The sequence below is a fragment of the Silurus meridionalis genome, chromosome 7 (assembly GCF_014805685.1).
Source record: "Silurus meridionalis isolate SWU-2019-XX chromosome 7, ASM1480568v1, whole genome shotgun sequence".
In the NCBI taxonomy this organism is placed as follows: domain Eukaryota; kingdom Metazoa; phylum Chordata; class Actinopteri; order Siluriformes; family Siluridae; genus Silurus; species Silurus meridionalis.
Genome location: NC_060890.1, coordinates 6122406 through 6140903, shown reverse-complemented (window position 1 = coordinate 6140903; position 18498 = coordinate 6122406). Strand labels below are relative to the sequence as shown.

General features: G+C 40.3%; 1 protein-coding gene across 5 annotated transcripts in view; it reads right to left on the bottom strand.

Moving 5' to 3' along the window:
- Nucleotides 1-680: 680 nt before the first annotated feature.
- Nucleotides 681-18498, bottom strand: part of LOC124388745 (protein NO VEIN-like) — a 39154-nt gene continuing 21336 nt past the window's right edge. For all 5 annotated transcript variants that reach the window (XM_046853742.1, XM_046853744.1, XM_046853741.1 and 2 more), the window contains 24 exons: nt 18123-18300; nt 17093-17219; nt 16873-16992; nt 16275-16422; nt 15473-15585; nt 14450-14603; nt 13718-13966; nt 13443-13631; nt 12963-13141; nt 12440-12626; nt 11657-11796; nt 10308-10492; nt 6765-7024; nt 6460-6670; nt 6195-6372; nt 5828-5954; nt 5628-5708; nt 5353-5538; nt 4252-4520; nt 3951-4096; nt 3754-3838; nt 2504-2612; nt 1940-2071; nt 681-919 (listed from right to left, as the gene is read on the bottom strand). In XM_046853742.1, the coding sequence (XP_046709698.1) occupies nt 783-919; nt 1940-2071; nt 2504-2612; nt 3754-3838; nt 3951-4096; nt 4252-4520; nt 5353-5538; nt 5628-5708; nt 5828-5954; nt 6195-6372; nt 6460-6670; nt 6765-7024; nt 10308-10492; nt 11657-11796; nt 12440-12626; nt 12963-13141; nt 13443-13631; nt 13718-13966; nt 14450-14603; nt 15473-15585; nt 16275-16422; nt 16873-16992; nt 17093-17219; nt 18123-18300 (3890 nt within the window). In that variant the 3' untranslated portion in view covers nt 681-782. The remainder of the gene's footprint in view (nt 920-1939; nt 2072-2503; nt 2613-3753; nt 3839-3950; nt 4097-4251; nt 4521-5352; nt 5539-5627; nt 5709-5827; nt 5955-6194; nt 6373-6459; nt 6671-6764; nt 7025-10307; nt 10493-11656; nt 11797-12439; nt 12627-12962; nt 13142-13442; nt 13632-13717; nt 13967-14449; nt 14604-15472; nt 15586-16274; nt 16423-16872; nt 16993-17092; nt 17220-18122; nt 18301-18498) is intronic.

The following is an 18498-nucleotide window of genomic DNA, read 5'->3' as shown; positions in this document are numbered from 1 at the left end:
CCTATATATAACAACATCAAAAACACAAATATGCTGTTTGCAACTGAACTTAACCGAGCCCTAAATTAATTTTTTTCAAGCCGAGTATCGCTAAACTTGCACAAAATCCGAAAGAGATTCACACCAATAGCAGAAAGCTGATTGGCTGTTACATGTTAGTCTCATTTGTAGTCGTAATACAGCGAATTATTATATAATTATAATATATGGAAACAAAACAAAAAAGTGCTGCAGGAGCATTTAAATGAGAATTAGCGGTAGCGTTACATGGACATAAAATTTTTATTTTTAAATTAAAGGGCATAAGTAAGTTAATGGAGAAGTGGTAACTCAGTGATTAAGGCTCTGAGATACTGATCGGAAAGTTGTGGGTTCAAGCCCCGGGATCTCCAAGCTGCCACTGTTGGGCCCTTCAGCAAGGCCCTTAACCCTCTAAGCTTTAATGCTGTATCATGGCTAAAGACTGGAATATGCGAAGAAAGAGTGCTGTAATGTACATGTGACAAGTAAAAAGACCCTTTAAATCTGTAAGTGGGGAACTGACTAAATGATGGACTACACACAGCATAGGTTTAACCTGTGGAATGATTCTAACCAGAAAATAAGAAATATTTCTCCAACTCCATTCCAAACACATATTTCTGCTCTTAATCCTGTCATCTGCTAACACAAGTACCTACCTTCTCCATGTGGAATGCTGCCTCTCGACCAGGATTCCTGATTTCCCGGGATACTCCCCGGTTCTCTGTGTAGTTGGAGTTCTGGCGTATTTTCCTGAGCGCTCATACTGGAAGAGCTCCTCTCAGCTCCAGCGCCCAATGAGCAGGAGATGCAGGAGAACCCGGTAAACCCGAAGAGGAGAGAGGTGCTGGAGGAGGCCACATCTTCATTACTGCCTCTACTGCCTGGCTTCCTTTTCCTGTGTACACATGTTTGGAGGAACATAAATCACCTCAACTGTAACGAATGGATATTCGGTTGATGAGGATGGGTTTCCCTTTTGGGTCTGGTTCCTCTAAAGGTTTCTTTTTCATGCCATCTCAGGGCAGTTGCCACTGGCTAACTTAATGGGGTGAACTTACAATTATGAGGAACAAACTTTATAACTACTTTACCTCTGTCCATTATTAAACGTTCAATACAAATCAAAATGAATTGAAATTTGAATTGAAATTATTCCACTATTTGCACTTATATACCTGATATACATGATCAACCATAACATTATGACCACCTGCCTAAAATTTTATTGGTCCCCCTTTTGCTGCCAAATCAGTCCTGACCCGGCAAGAATTACCAACATTTGGCAAATTAAACTTTTTAAAATTGTAATTTTAAAAGAGAAATCTAAACAAAGGGCCTCAGCTGCCCACGACCCTGTCGCCGGTTCACCACTGTTCCTTCCTTTGACCACTTTTGATAGATACTGACCACTGCAGACAAGGAACATCCCACAAGAACTGCAGTTTTGGAGATGCTCTGACCCAGTCGTCCAGATGTCACAATTTGGCCCTCGTCAAACTCGCTTAAATTCTTGCCCATTTTTCCCGCTTCTAACACGTCAACTTTGAGTACAAAATGTTCACTTGCTGCATAATATATCCCACCCACTAGCAGGTAACATAATAAAGAGATAATCAGTGTTAATCACTTCACCGTCTATAATTTTGTAATGTCATAATGTTATGCCTGATAGTGTAGTGCTCTTCATTGACCAATACATTTGACTTGAATAATTTTTTTTTAACCTCAGAGGTCAAATAATACAATAAGGCTGCCACACAGAAGTTCATCTCAGAGGAAGAGTGAAAATCATGATTTGTTTTTTAAATAAATGGAATTGGGACGTTTCCCTATTAGATTCCTGTATTTCAAGCTCAGCAGCAACCTCTTTCCCCTCACTTGATCTCGCAGATTGAGACCGAGTCTCTGTACACACCTGTGCCTCGGCTTCCTGTTTTGTTGATCGATGCTTTGGGAGGCCAAGAGCGCAGCTTATCATCCTCCTCCTCCTCCTCTGTGTTTATCTCCACTTCTTGTGCGCTTTCAGTGGAGCCGAATGCAAAGAGCTCTGACGAAAAAAAAGGGAGAAAAGAGTATTGCTATGTTCCAGGGCTTTTTAGTGAAATTACCATCAGAATTCTGTTCTTTTAAACCTGTAATGAAATACATGTGTGTGTGTGTGTGTGTATGCGTCTGCTTGTGTGTGATGGTTATTGATTGGAGGAAAGGATGAGCGAGGGATGCTCTTCCTCTGCAACTCTCCCGCAGCCCCAGTAACAGCTGCTCTTTCATGTCCGGCTTCAAATCCCGATTAGCATACGAGCGGCCTTGCGTGTGTGCGTCAAACGAACAGAAGATGAAGGAAAACAACGGGAACGCGATCGGATACCGAGATGAAAGCAGCGCGTAAACGTGTCACATACAAGGTTCCAAAAACCACGTACAAACTTCATGGGAGTGTGTGATCTTAAATCCCTACACCACGTGGCCTGGAGCTTACTCTTGGGTATAGACGTCTCCAGCGGTGCCGGAACCTCCCATCGCTCTTCATCCTGAGGAAGCTCCTGAATGTCTTTATTATCCAGCAGTCGTTTCAAGGAGTCCGAATCCTAGAGGAGAGAAGACAAACAATCATTTTTTCTAATATTCATATATATACGAATATCTGCCAGATCTCAGAATATACGATCATTTGACTTAATTTTGGAGATTATTACTCAAGCTTGTAGAGTTATATATTCACCTGGCAGATGAATGATCAAAATTGGAATTGGCTTCAGCGTTCTACGCTTGAATTAAGAGCAAATCGCTTGAAATCGGGTTCATAATCTTATATTTGGTTTTGCTATTTGCTATATTTTAATTTGACTATATTTAAAATATTATTGCACTATTTGGACGAAAGTATTGGGACACCTGACTTTTCCAGCCATATGTGTTTTTTCTCTAAACTGTTACCACAAAACTGGATGCACACAATTTTATAGGATGTATTTGGATGCAGTAGCATGACATTTTCCCTTCACTTGATCTAGGAAATCCAAATCTTTTCACCACTTTTTTACCAAATTTTTGATCTTGGAGTAAAAGTGCTACAACTCTCCTGAATCTAGAGAGAATGAGAAATCTATACTACATAGACAAAAGTGTATGGACTCCTGACCATGTGCTTTTTAAACTTCCCATTCCACATTTAGTCCCCATTGGCTGTCGTAAAAACCTCCACACTTCTGGAAAGATGTTCCACTAGATTTTGGAGTATGCTTTCGGAGATTTGTGTTTCTTCTGTTAGTGAAGTCAGCTACTGATGTTGGTGAGGGAGGAGGCCTGGGGTGCATTTAGTGTTCCAATGAATCTCAAAGGTGTTTAAAAGGGTTGAGGTCAGAGCTCTATAGCAGGCTGCTCAAGATCGTCAACTCCAACCCATTTAAAGCATATCTTAAGCATCCAAAGACATTCTATACAATTGTGTGGCTCCATCTTTGTGGTAACAGTTGGGGGAAACCCACATATGACTGGAAAAGGCAGGTACCCCAGTACATTTGTTCATATAGGGTCTATAGCCAGTTCAAAAGACACTCTAGATTTAAATCTACATATAATACAATGTCCTAATGTCAGTGTTTTTCATATGCGGGAAGGTATAAAAAAAAAAAAAAAAAGATTTTGTACTGTGTGGCTTTATGAAATATTTCTGCAGTTAATTCAAACCAGATCAAGTCCTACATTGTGTTTGATGAAGGTGCTTACGTCGATGCGGAGAACAATTTCCTCGAGAAAGTGTTTCAGTTCCTCCATAAATCTCTTCTCTGTGGTGAACAATTTCACCAGCTCTCTGTAATCAAAAGAGCAAAATAATACTTTAACCACAAAACCAGAGTCCCAGAGACTCGTAAAAGACAAGTGCATTGCCTGGCCTTGTATAATCAGAGCATTTCGAGAAATACCTGCAGATGGCCATTTTAGAGGACAGATGGTCTTTCTGAATGTACAACTCTTTCCTGTCTTTCAGAAGACATATAATGTCGTCGCTCTCTAAAATGGGCGTCTGGTCTGGCTGTTCCAAGCGGTAATAAATGTACAGTTTTCCCACCTGTAAAAAAAAAAAACAATCCTCCTTTAAGTTCTTGTCAGTTCTTCACTAAAAGAACATGATGCAATAGCCAGCAATGACTCAGCAGCCACTGCAGTCAAGCCACAAATTGCTAATAGTGAATCTAAGAGACGAGAAGAAGGGCGAAAGCTTACCTGACCGAAGCTCAGAGACTTGATCTCCTGGGCAATTCCGCTCTCTTTCAGGTCTTCGTATATTTCTCCGAGCTCGTCATGATAGTAGATGAACCTCTGGATGTATGGGATGAGGCCACGCACCAGGTTCTGCATAGCTGGACATGGCCTGAAGTTCTCCGTCTGTGGTTCGGTGGTGACGCACTGGGAGAGTTTCTTTACACCACATATCTCGAGGAAAAGTTCTCTGTCGCTCTCGCTGAAGGCCAGCTTCTCCTCATGCAGCTTGCCTTTGATAGAAAAATACAGTTCGCCTCGATTTTTTAGAACAGGTTGCCCCAGAGTTACAATGTTTCAACTTTAAACATTTTTTTTATATATCTTACAATGACAGCGATTCAAAAAAATAATTTTTTTCATGAACATTTTTGTACGATATGTTCGGATGTACGAATCTCACGCTTTGTGAGATGCCGATGCAATAAAAGTATGTTAATGGTGTTTCCAAGCCCAATTTTAGCTCTTGTTTCTATCATGCCACGGATGAAACACTAACACAGAGCGCGTTTAACAGTACAGATTTACTGAATAACTCCTCATGCTCATGTAAAAAAAGCTGGCTACAAAAGTAAGTACACCCTAAGTGAAAACAGCTATACGCCGTGTAACCATGCAAAGCCACATGTCCTATGCATCATGTTCATGTTTTTGTCTGCTTGACAGGACCATACAAATCTGTGTCTCCTGTATTAGAGCAGTTAAAATTTGGTGCTTTGAGTACAGTTTTCCCATACTGAACACTAGATGTTCAACACGGCCCCTAATAGCAAAGACCTTCTGAGGAATTGAGAATTAGAATTGTTGATCTCCACAAAGATGCCTCGGCTATAAGAAGATCCGTAACACCCAGGAACTGAGTTACAGTACAGTGGTCGGGGTCATACAGAGGTTTTCCAACCATCACCGTACTTTAAGACTCCTGGGTAGGCTAGGCCATGTCTCGATATTTCATTTTATGTTATGATGGGGTCATCAGAACACATCTACTTTGTAAATCGGAGAATCACCTGTATACCTTCAATATCAAAATTGCATACACCTTTAAACAAATCATTGGACTACCTTTTAGATTTCGGTTAAGTCTGTTGGTTGTTTTTTTCTGAGCCGTGGGCAGGTTGAGTAGGCAAACTTCTGAATGAGATTTAAAGATCTTCTCCAGGTTTGGGTTGTCTGGTATCATAGGTTTCCGAGCCAGTGTGACCCAGGCCTGCGTCTTGGTAGGAAACACCTTCAGACGAGACACCATCGCTGGCAGAAATAATATCGAGCATGGAGTAAATACAAAACGAAAAACATCTCAAATTAAATTGAACGAAACTTCATTAGTAGACCTTTACCTTTCAGTGAGTTGCAGTATTGCTGGTTTAATTCGAAGTCTTGATCTTGTTCCAAGTGTGTGGCTCGTTTGCACTTTTCGGCTTTTGTTAAAAAAGAACCAAATACAAAATATCCGTTTTATTGCAATACTGTAGAACCATATTCACTCTGATATGGTTTTAGTGTGATTACTACATTAAAAACAAAACAAAACACCCACCCAGTCTGGCAAAAATGATGGAGATATCCTGAAGCACCTCTCCTGCAGGTAGTGGCGATGATTCACATATTGCCTCCAACAGGTCCACATACTGCTTCATGGACGGACTGGGTTCCACATTCAAAGACTATAAAACAAGACAAAAATTTTTCATTTGAAATGCAACACTTTCTATTTTTTTTTCCGAGTGCACAGCAACTAAAGGTCGGCTGATAACTGATTATTGGAAGTATTGGCAAAAATCCATACCTATAGTTTTTCCGGGTTGCATTATAGAGTATGACGATCAAAACTATTAATTGTAAAATCTAATATAAATTGGTCGACCTCTAATAGCAATAGCGAAACTCGAACCCCGAAGGCTCACCTTGAACAATTCTTCCATTTGCAGCAGTTTGCTATAAAATGGAGCCAGTAATTTAGGTTCCTGGACCCTGCTGTCTGGCCTGCGGATCAGCTCCTTGTATCTTAAAAACATCTCTGTTGGATCTCGCCAGCACACGTCTTTGAGATGGTAGAAGCGTCCGGAAGACCACTCGTCCTTCCTGAAGACACAGTAGATTATTTTATTTAATTAACTTTCTTCTGATAGAAAGAAGAAATTGTGCGTTTGGATTTGAGTGCTTTCTGACCTGTCGTACTCTATGAAGACAGCAGGCGAGTGCTGGAAGAGCTCGCGAAGCTGTGTGATGGAGCACTCTGCTTGCAAGTAGCAATACACCGAGTGGATGTGCTGCACAGTGGTGATGAAATCGGCTCCTTCGAGCTCACCATCAGACTCCTTCGTACACCAGCGTTTTAGGTACATGACCAACTCGTCCACCTGAACAGTGTGTCTCATTCCTGTACAATTAGAACAGTCCTTATTAATCTGCCAGGACAAGCCTTCGATAAATATTTACTCTGGACGCAGAAGGACATGTAGACACCCGCTTACCTATGGCCCGGGAGAATTCGCTCGGATCCAGATTGGCGTAATAGACATGGGATCCTAAGAGTTTGTGCACTTTGTCAGAAAAGAGATACACCCTGTTTGGACGCAAATACTCCACAAGCTGTTTCTCATCATGTGTGGGTTTGAAGGCAGGCACCCATGTCAGCTGGGTGAGGTGGAAGTAAAACGAAGACTTCGTGTCTCTTAGGGTGCGGCCCTGGCTGTCCAACACCTGAGCACTGAGGTACTGAGCGTACTTCTCTCTAAAACACAGAAAACATAAAAATACTGTCTTCAGTTTAATTGGAGTCAGCACTTTGTAACAGCAAAGATCAGGCTGGTTCATTTGATTTTTAGGCACAAGAAAGTCTCCAGGACAGAAGACTTTCTTTCTCAGTCACATTTATATGTACATTTTGATGTATAATTGCCAGGAATCCTCTCGGGGGGAGTCTCTTATGCCCAGGGGTCCTTGTATAAGCTCTGGACCCATCAGTAACTCCAAATGAATAAATCAATGAAATACAGGATCCCTGAGATGCGTTCCGATGTCCCCATTGTAACTTGAAAATATCGTAAGTCGAGACATGGCCTAACCTACCCAGGAGTCTAAAAGAATGGTGAACAGTATGGGGTAGTTTACTGTAATTCGTTAATATTTTAATGCATTACAGTACCTAATTTAGCAAAACAGAGCAATTTACACTACAAGGTGGTATAAAAAAGTTTAAAGACTAGTTTTGCAACACGCCAACATATGGCAGCACAAGGCTCCACGCACAGTCACAGGGAGCACCGACCTTCATAAGTCAGTGTGCCAAAAGAGATCATCCTGTGAACATTGCAGCTGTGCAACTTGTGCTATTCTGACCATGTGCATTACTATGTCCGCTATTTCATCATGGACAGCAAGTTAGAACACTCACAGATGTGAGTTTTACACCAGGATTATGATCTCACTTCCGCACCCAGCCTACTTCCCAGATTTGTCTCTTGCAGACTTCACCCTCTTTCTGAAGATAAAGATCCAGCTCAAAGGTCAGTGTTTTGACACTGTTGAAGAGATCCAGCGTGAATAGCAGAAGGTGCTTGACACACTTCAAAAAGAAGACATCCAGGACACATTCCAGAAGGGGCAGGAAAGCTGGGAGTGCTGCATTGCTGTGCAAGGGGTCTATTTTGAAGGTGATGGTGTGTAAACGTAAATAAATAAATACTTTCTTGTAAACAAAGCTAGTTTTTAAAGTTTGTGATACCACATCCTATAAACTTTACAGCAGTGGTCAGTCATGTCAGTCATGATACAGCACCCTGGGAGAACAGAGGGTTAAGGGCCTTGCTCAAAGGGCCCCAAGAGTGGTAGCTTGGCAATACCAGGGATTGAATCCCCGAACTTCTGATCAGTAACTCAGAGCCATAACCGTAAGAAAATGACTAAAATTAGAACACTTCAGGATATGCGGTTATTTAAAAATATTCCCTTCATGGTGGCAACTGTAACTCGCCCTGTGAATTGGGTATAATTTTTGCTGATACCATACACTGCTGTTTTTATTATTGCTTATGTGGCCATTAAAATCCCTGATGCAACACAGGATATAAGACACAAGAAAATTTTTTTTACAACAAGACAGGTCTCTAATGAGGATTTACAGAGATTAAGGAAACTTGCTCATACAGCTTGATGACTCATATGCCACGGCACAGAGACAAATGGAGGACAGAGGTGACGTGGGAGCTGATGCGCTGAGAATGAATCCCAGACCTGTTGTTGTGCCTGGTCATTAGCCTTAGTGACTAGCAACAACAACAAGCCTATAAAGGCAGTTATGAAAGTTTGGAGGAGTTCCTGCAGCCGAAACACCTGTATATTTTTCAACCTAATCTCTAGAACATTGGTAGCACAATTACCCCAGAGGTTCTCCAAAGCATGGAGAAGCTTTTTCTTTATAAACTCTCATAAAAGATGCCTGTTCACGTTATGTGCATAATTTATCCTTCAGTCCAAGGCATTTGAAAAAAAAGCTTTAAATATGTATAATATATCGGTAATTTTTAATATACACTATATACACTATTATGAAAAAGTTGGAGGTATACAATTGTATAGGATGATGCTGTAGAATGAACTTGTTGTTTCAGAAATAGTTTACATGGCTTGGAGTGAAAGATCGTGAGTGACCTGATCTAGAGCTCTGACCACAACCCTATTCAACACCTTTGAACACCCCTGACTGCACCTCACACCTCCTCACCTACATCAGTGCCTGAATTTACTAAAGCCCTTGAGGGGCTAAATGAGCACAAATCTCCATTAACACACTTCAAAATCTAGTGGAACATCTTCCCAGAAGAGTTGAGGTTATTATAAGAGCAAATGGGGACTACAGGTGAAATAGAATGTTCAAAAAGCACATACCAATCTTATAGTTAGGTGTCCACAAACTTTTGTTCAAATAGTTTTATAATCACATCCTTTTGAAAAGTTTATTGGTAGAATCCAACAACAGACTTGAAATTCCCAATTCAAGACAAAACAACTAGAAAAAACATTTGGGATTTTGACTTTTGGTAGATTCTAGGTTTTTTTTGGATTCTCCAGGGTGTCATGTCACATGCTGAATTTTTCTTTACAAGAATAATTGCTCTGATTATAAACTTACACAATTACCCCTGGCTTTATTTTAGCTTATGAAACAAAAACCCTAAAAACCAACATTAAATGAGTATTAAATAAATTGTCAATCCAGCCAGCTTCACACCCTGACCCAGACAAAGGTTTAGTATTTGTATTTTATAGCTTATAAAATCAGACGGATTAACTACAGTGACAATGACCCCATTAACATCCAGCCACCTGCATTTCAGCATCATTTTTCACAGAATATAGCCCATCAGATGTTAAGACTCGGGAGAATCGGAAATGGAAATGATACATGACTTGAATAACAGACTTGACCACAAGATGAATGGCTTGACGGCAAGGCGAAAGGCTTTGCTTCACGATCGGCACAGATTAGGAGGATTAGAGCAGCCGATTGACAGACAGGTCTTTTACAGAGAAAGTGTGAGGAGAATCTAATGTGAGGAAGAGCAGGGTATAATCCTACATTGTTAAGATGTTTTTGAGATAGTCTATATGAACAGGTCGGGGGCGCTAATTTTTTTCAGCCGCATGCAGTTCTTTCCCAAACTGTCACCACAAAGATGGAGGTGCACAACTGTATAGGATGTGGTAGAATGAAATTTGCCCTTCAGTTGAAATAGTAGACCTAAACCTTTATATGGGTTGAAGTGGAAGATCTTGAGTGGCCTGCTATAAAACTCTGACTTCAGCCCGATTGAACACCTTTGGGGTGACATACATCAGTACCATCAGTACCTGACTTTAGTAACACCCTTGTAGCTGAATGACCACAAACCTTCACAAGCACACTCTAAAATCTGGTGGACCATCTTCCCAGAAGAGTGGAGGTTATTCTAACAGCAAATTGGGACTATTGTCCATATAGTCTAATTGTCCATATGTGTGTGTGTATGACATACCCTGTGTCCCATTTGTTTTCCAGCAGGTTCACCAGAGCTTGTCTTTGCTGCAGTTTGATATCAGGTGGAAGTTGATCTGCCGTAATCAGAGAGTGGAGCTCTTCACACTGCTGATCCTCTATGATATAGTGTTGATCTGAAGTTTTGGGCCACATCTCTGCCTCTGCCGCCCATGGACTTGATGCCTTGGCAAATAACGGATGGACGAAGATGAAAAATAAAGTATATCGTAAAATTAGGAAGGAATTGTAAAACACCAAAAAAAAAAAAAAAAGATCAATAAAATGTAATTGCACATATTTGTAATATTATATATGAAGAGCCCATGCAGTGATTTCTATTGCAGAATGTCTGTGGTTAATTCGGTGTCGTCTGAGGCCTCAAAGTTTACAGGCATCCAATACTGATTTTCACTCTTGGGATTGATCAAAGACTTTGCAAACTTTATATTGAGGAGCATCATCCTGAAATTGTTCCACAATTTGTAAACAGATTTTTCACAGATCGGTGAACCTCTGCCCATGTTTACCTCTGAGAGACTCTGCTCTTCTAATATACTCTTTTATACCCAGTCCTAAATCCTACTGAACTAAACTGGGATGAACTGAATCACACGATCAGAAGGAAATCTCCAACACCTTTTGCAAGAATTTTCAATGTTTGGAGAAAAGAACTGTCCAGAGTGTGTAAAGCTGTAATTCGTGCTAAAGGAGGATTTTTCAATGAAGTTAAACATTTGCACATTTAAAGATTTGTTTGGTCAAGGTAAATCTTTATAGCGTTAAATGACCTCGTTTGTTGCGTAGAAATATAAAGAGTATGCATGTGCCTCTCAAAAACCATGAAAGACTAGCTGTTTCCAAACGCAAAGTGCTTAGGAGTGACTTTGCTGGTTTGTTCTCGCTGGATGCAACAAATATTCAGCCTTCCTCCTGAGCTGATCACAGCAGGACTCATGGAATCATCTGTGCAAGAGGGCAGATTACACTTTTAACTTTGAAAACCTTCTTGTGAAACCATCATCAGTAGTTTGAAAAGATGCTTCACTGCTTGAATGGCTTCACATATCTCAGAGGAAGCATGTGATACATTACACCTTCAGCTGCTGATAAGTGCTGCATGATTGGGAGGAACTGCCTGGTGGTGTGGGGTAGTGGTGAGAAATCATAAGTCATTATATATTGCACAGGAGGAATCAGAGATCTCTCAGATATACACTATACAGAGAAATGTTTGACCATGAGATTCCTGTGTTTTTTTAACATCCCATTCCATATTTATTCCATATTTGCTGTTATTATAACCTCCACTTCACTAGTCTGATTCCTGATTACATATGATTCTCTTACCAGCTCTGTGGCTCTGAGGGTGCGTCGCTCCTTCCTGAAAATGAGAAGATCCCTCACTCCGAGGTCACTCAAGAAATCCCTCCATCCTGACAGATCTCCGTCACGCAGGTAGCACGAATCCAGCAGGACCCAGTCCACACCTGAGATGAGGATTTCGAAAGGAAAACGGAGTAAAAAAAAAAAACGAGAGGAGACTGAGAGCAAGGTGAGTTACCCGGGTCCAAGCTTTTTACATCTCCATCCAATATTCATGCACTTTTATTTCAAATTCATTCCTTTTCATTTATTGTCCCTATAGTTCATGACCTTCATATTAAAAAGTTCTATAGCTTCTATCTGTCTTACATGCTAGAGTACATACAGAAAAAGAAAAAAAAAAAGACTAAAAAGTATATGATTAGGAAGTTGTATTAATTGACACATAGGGGTCTCATATTTTTAGACTGTTACTAGATTATAGATAATAATTTATCTAATACGTAATAGATAACAATAACTGCACATTATAGCATAATACTATAATAAACAAATAAGTAATAAAAAATGGATCCATTTAAAAATTTAATCTGATTTTACACTGATTTGCCAATCTTTAGCCATCTTTCTCATTTAAACTTTTTTTCCCCAGGTTTATTTAAGCAAAAAATAAAAAATAAAAATAAAAAGGCTTTTTCCACAGTATTATACACATGGGGTAAACCATGACTCCCATAGGGACAGAGGTACAGTGCCAAACTGTGTGGCAGAACAAACACAGGCTGAAAGAACAGCGTGGTATTTTACCAGGAAGCTTGTTGGGCAGGTCGATGTTGCCGTACTCTTCAGAGAACTGCACTTTTCTTTGGCCAGGGCAAAGGAAACCCTTATTGGTGAGTACAGGAATGGCTTCCCTCAGCACCCTGTAGTCTTGCTCCTGCGAATGCTCCTTGATAAACACCAGGTAGCTGATCGTGATGTCTTTCGGCTTTTCCTGTTGAAGGATGGATGGAATTGTGCATAATAATGCCAATGTTCTTAATTTGCTGCTTTACATTCATTTATTTTTACATCTGTTCTTTACCTCAGTAGCAGTATTTCAAATTAATAAATAAACTTACAAATACGAGGAACTTATTGGCGATAAAATGATACAATCCTTTATACAACTTCTAACCGCTTTATCTGAGATGTCCATTGTTAAAATCGCTCTACAAATACAACCGAAGTGAGTAAATAAAATTGCTTGGCATAGGAAAAATTATTAACTTAGACCATGCTAATTTTGCTGCTCTTCTCATCAACATAACTGTGAGGAACGTGTTCTAACCTTCCAAGCAGCATTCTTCAGTATGGGGTAGATGTGCTGCTGCAGCACCTCTTTGGGCTCCAGCTCATGAACCTGCAGCCTCCCGAGCAGCTCTCGCACCTGAGAGTTACCCAACTTATCCAGGCACGTCAGCAGCCGTGGCTCCACAATGCTCAGGTCCTTGTACAGAGCATCCAGACCTAGGATAATGGAGATGAAACAGCGTTGTATGAGAGGGTAAGGCTTTCACTGTGACCCACTTCTAGCCTGATTTCCTGCATGAATATTTCATCTAACTTCACCTGACACATAGGGCTAGCAGAAGGTGCCTGGGAAAAAATACTTCATAAACAGTTTTTTGATACCACCTCATATTCATATTCCACTGTTTGATTGTATGATTTTAGCTGCCTTTTCTGAAATCAATCAAAAATGCAGTTGCTGCCTTAAAACGAGGCTGTTATTATCTTAATTACTAATGATAACGTGTATCGGTTGCACCTTTGGGATTCTCCTCACTGAGAGGAAAGAAGACACCCTCTGCGTTCAGAGCCACGATACGCCCGTCTGCCAGAGGGATCATGGGAACTTCGCGGAGGGCCTGGAGGAGCCCGTCCACCTCGTTGTACTCAGAATCCAGAGCGCGGAAATTACACGCCAGCAATTTAGCTAGCTTTTTCAGACTGGCATCTGGAGGAACAAACAAGTCAATAAAAAATATACAGCAAGTGTGCATTAAAAAAAACATACAAGCTCTCTGAGATGTTATTCAGTACCTGAGAGAATGTCATGCTCTTGTACGAGAGTCTTGGCCATCGCACAGATGACGGTGGTGATGTTTGGAGCCTTCAGTCGCTGAACACCCAGAGCAGTGAGCAGAGAAGAGGACAGTGATGACTGCAGTGCAGGGTGAAGATATGACAGGTTCAGGTGCTTACACAGCTCCTCTCCTTCGATAACCTCCTGGAATAAAGGGTCCTGGCATACAGCCACCTGCGAAGGCAGCTTAAACTCCACTCTGCCCTCTGCCACACCAGAAATATATTTTATTTAGTACACAGATTATTTGCAGTCCAAAAGCAAACATTGATTTGTTACATTTTCAGTTATCCAGCTCATTTTGAGATAAAATCTATTTAGTGATTTGGTTCTTTGAATCTCCGAGACGTTTGTTCTTTTTCACATGACTCTTATATATGCACTGCATAGCTTCTATGGAAGTTATGTCAAAAAACTTGACTGACTCGGACCAGAAGAGTCGAGAGGTAAACTACTCTATTCTGTTTCCTGTACATATATTGGTATCATGTATGACCCATCACTACTATTCAGTGAACGTCACTGTGTGATTCAAACCTACGCAATTAATGAGTAATTTAAGTGACAGGCTTTGAGGTCTGTGATTTTTCAAACCTGCCCTCTGTTCTTCAATACATAAAACATATACAGTGCATACATCCAAAAACATGAAGACTACAAAAAAGCTAAAGGGAAAGCAGTAAACTTACTGTCGTCCATCTTGACTGGAAGGCAGGGTTTCCCCTTCAGCAGCTGGATGATCTGTTTGGCCACAGGGTTGAAGAAGTCCAGGATTTCATTAGGCTGGGGAATATACTGCAAAACCTGACAGAGTCCTTGCAGTCCACTGAACTCTGGGTGACTCTGTAACGTTTTTTTAAACATCCGTACATTAATCATATTCCTGAGAGGAAGCATTTGCAAGATTATAAAGCCGAGAGACAAAACGAATCAAAACACATTAAGTATCATTTGTAAGGTGTTGAGCCAACATTAGCTAACTGATTAGCTTCAGCATGCACCTCTGCAAAGTCTTGGCAGTTCACTGAAGGGATGAACACCTTCTTTCAGCTGCTCCCTTTAGGGGTCACCACAGTGGACCATCTGTCTTCATATCACTCTGTCCTCTGCATCTGTCTCTTTCAAACCAACCACCTTCATGTCTTCCCTCACTACATCCATAAACCTCGCTCTTGTCCTTCCTCTTTTCCTCCTTCCTGGTGGCTCCATCCTCAGCATTCTTCTACTGATATCCCTAACATGAAAAAGCCATCTCAATCGCACCTCTCTTACCTGGCCTCATACACCTGTATCAACACTTTTTAGGAACAGAAGTTCCCATGAATAGCTACCAAATGCAAATTTAACACTTAAATGTAATCAAAGACGCACATGACTGTAAAATGGTTTATCGGCCAAGTGTCTGATTACTTATAAGCCTCCGAAAATGGAGACCGTGTGTAAAAAAAAGTTTTTTTTTTTTGGTTAAACCCCTTCGTATTAAAGCTGAAGGTTTACATTGCATTACCTTTGTGGTGGTGTATAGAGACTAAATGAGGCGAAAAATGGTGTCCCTGTCTAAATACTAATGGACTATACACTGTTATTGAACTATAAAAATAATAAACCTCATATCGGAATAGTAATGTTTTATATTATAAAGGCGACGTTCTAAGGGGACAAGTGGGGACACACTTTAAAATGTCGGCCATATACAGTGTATATATACTTACACTGAATACATCCATGGCTTCCAAGAAGAGTTGTGGGATTTCCGACCGGAGCCACTGATTCCAGGAACTGTCCCTATCAACATCCTCTCTAGAAGAAGGTATGTCAAAATCTCCTGCGGAGTCCCGGAAAAAGACACGTAGTGTTAACACTATTGAATTACACTGTATTTCTCATTTACATTCCTGTCGCAGTGGATCGCAGTGGCTCATGACTGGCATCATTAGTGAGAAATAAACTGAGGGAAATAATGAATGCACCATATTTATTTATTGATGCTAATTTAACATGCAGCACAACAATTTAGCCATATTGATCAGTGTTGGACAGTAACAAAGTGAATGTAATGTAATTCGTTACTGTACTTAAGCAGCTTTATCACGTATCTGTACTTTGCTGAACTGTTTCCATTTGGGGAGACTTTTACTTTAACTTCACTACATTTGAAAGTTAAAAATCTCACTTTTTACTCAACTAGAGGTTGTTTTTTTTTTATTATTAAAGAGAGGATAAAAATGTAACTGGTCAAGCACGCAACAAGTGACCAATCAGGGTAGAGCGTGCTCTATTCTATTAATATACTAATGTGCTGAGAGTAACATGAAAAACTTTTCACATAAACTTAATTGACTAAGACAAAAATGATAATAGAAACATTAAAGCTGTAATAAATCATAGTACTTTCAATACTTAAGAACATTTAAATTAAAATTTGTTTGTACTTTCACTCAAGTGAAACTTCAAAGAGAGCAATTTTACGTTTAATGGAGTAATATTTCGATTATTGCCGTCTCAAATTCTCACCTTGGACGATGAAGCGGAAGCCGAAGCTTCGCAGGGGCAGGAAGGCGAAGACGGGCTGCTGTCGAGGCTGCACCTTCACTTCGTACTCGGAGTTATTACTGAGCTGAAAGGCAAGCGCTAGCTCTGTAGATTCCACATCCATCTTAATCTACACACACACACACACACACACACACACACACACACACACACACACACAGAAAGATTGTTCAACCTGCAGTAAAAAAGGCCCATCGCTACAACATGAACTAATCAGTAAACTGATTTAAAAAATCCAATTATAATGAAGAAGAAATTGTTCCTCCTCTTTGAATAATGTCTTTTAATATTGAAATAGAATTACTAAGAGAATCATCTGGACCTAGACGTCCAGAAACACATCAATGGCTGAGAACATTCCAAAAGATCTCAAGACCAAGGACTTGAATTCTGTCCACTTGGCTTATATGGCAATTTGCCATTTTAATGAGATGGAACCAAGAAGTTCATCAGGCTCAGCGCTGAACATTTTCAAGAAATGTCAAGAAAAGTTATACTGTTGGAAAAGGTGTTTCAGGCAAGCTTGCATTATGAATAGAAAAATGTGTGTGTGTGTCACCTTCTGTGGGTGGAGCATCTTCTTGACGACCAGCCAGCGCTCCACCCCGCCTGTGTGCTCCACCTCCACCACGTTGTGACTCAGATCTCGTCTCGTCATCTGCACCAGTCTCCTCTCGGCCTGTCTCACAAAATCCAAACACACAGCATGATACTTCTTCATTCAGAACTATGTTTTTTTTCTGTGTGCTGGAGATGAATATCATGCAGGAAGTGCTCACCTCACTGTGGATGCTGATGGAGCGAAGACGGTGGAGGAAGAGCAGGAGAGACGGATGGACGTCATGGAAAAGGTTTTTGGTCTGGTAGCTCTCTGATCGGAGAGGCAGGAAGATCTTTGTGGTCCAGCTGTGTAGAAAAAGAAAAGGATAGGATAGGAAATGTCTAGAGATAACCTCAGTTGGGATGTAAGAGCTATTTCACATGCGATTTTAATACCAGATGTGAATTGATGATCTATAAAATAATATACAATCCACAATTAAGCAAATATAGTGATTCTAAAGAAAGCACAAAGCCCATTTGTTCGATACTGTGATGGACAGGAACAGGGACACGTCTCCTTGACTGGGATCGGCATAAAAGTTAACAATATGATGTGATGCATCGATCGAAAAAGTGTGCATCAGATATGTGTATCACGAAGCATCGTATTTAACATATTTGCATCTGTAAAAAACGATACATTTCTATAAAATTATTAGTCGATGTTTATTATTTGGAAAGTGACCAATAATTTGTGACTAATATTTGATATGTAGATCGATTCCTCCTCGCCAAACTGTTTCTCAAGCGAGGCGTGTCCTGAGAGTCACTTATGATAGATTAACCTGGCAGAGGTAGAGCTGCATCTTTCTGGAGACAGAACAGGAAAAGAACATCTGGTTTTGTTTAATCTTTTTTTTTTGGCACTACAAAGGCCTGTTTGTGAAAGCGCTATGCGTTAGAAGTCGGAAAGCATTTAAGTAAATTTGATTTGCTGACTGTCTGAGACAAAGAAATAAAAGTGAAATATCTGTACCATGTTAAATCGCATAGCATCATATTTTTTCCTTTGAATCGCATTGCGTTGAATCGAATTGAGATCCGCACTGCATCGTTATAGGGGTGAGTCGTATCACATTGCATTGGTAACTGATTCATATGTATCTTTAATGACATGGAGGTGCACATCCCTATTGTTTAGAATATACCAAGTATAAAATAAGTTTAAACTGAAATATCTTGGAAAATAATAATATTTTTTTTCACCTTTTCTCAGCAATCTCCTTGGCAACTGAGAGCACAGGTCTCTCCTCCTCCACCCAGTGAGGCAGGATGTATCCCATAGGGCTGCTGACCTTGTCAAATTTGATATGGAAGTCGTTGGAGTGGATTTCAGGACAGTCTGTGACTTTAAAAACCGATTTAAAGCCGATGCCTTTCTGCCCTGTGGGGGAGATATTTACAGTAAAAACTGGTAAAAAAAAACATTATGTAAGACATGTGAACCTACAAACATGCCAATGGAAATCACTTTCTTTTTCAGTCACAACATCTGACATTAAACACCATAAAATATCATTTCTGCATCTGAAACTGTATAAAAGCAAATTGTAATAAATGTAACAAATTTCCTATATGATTC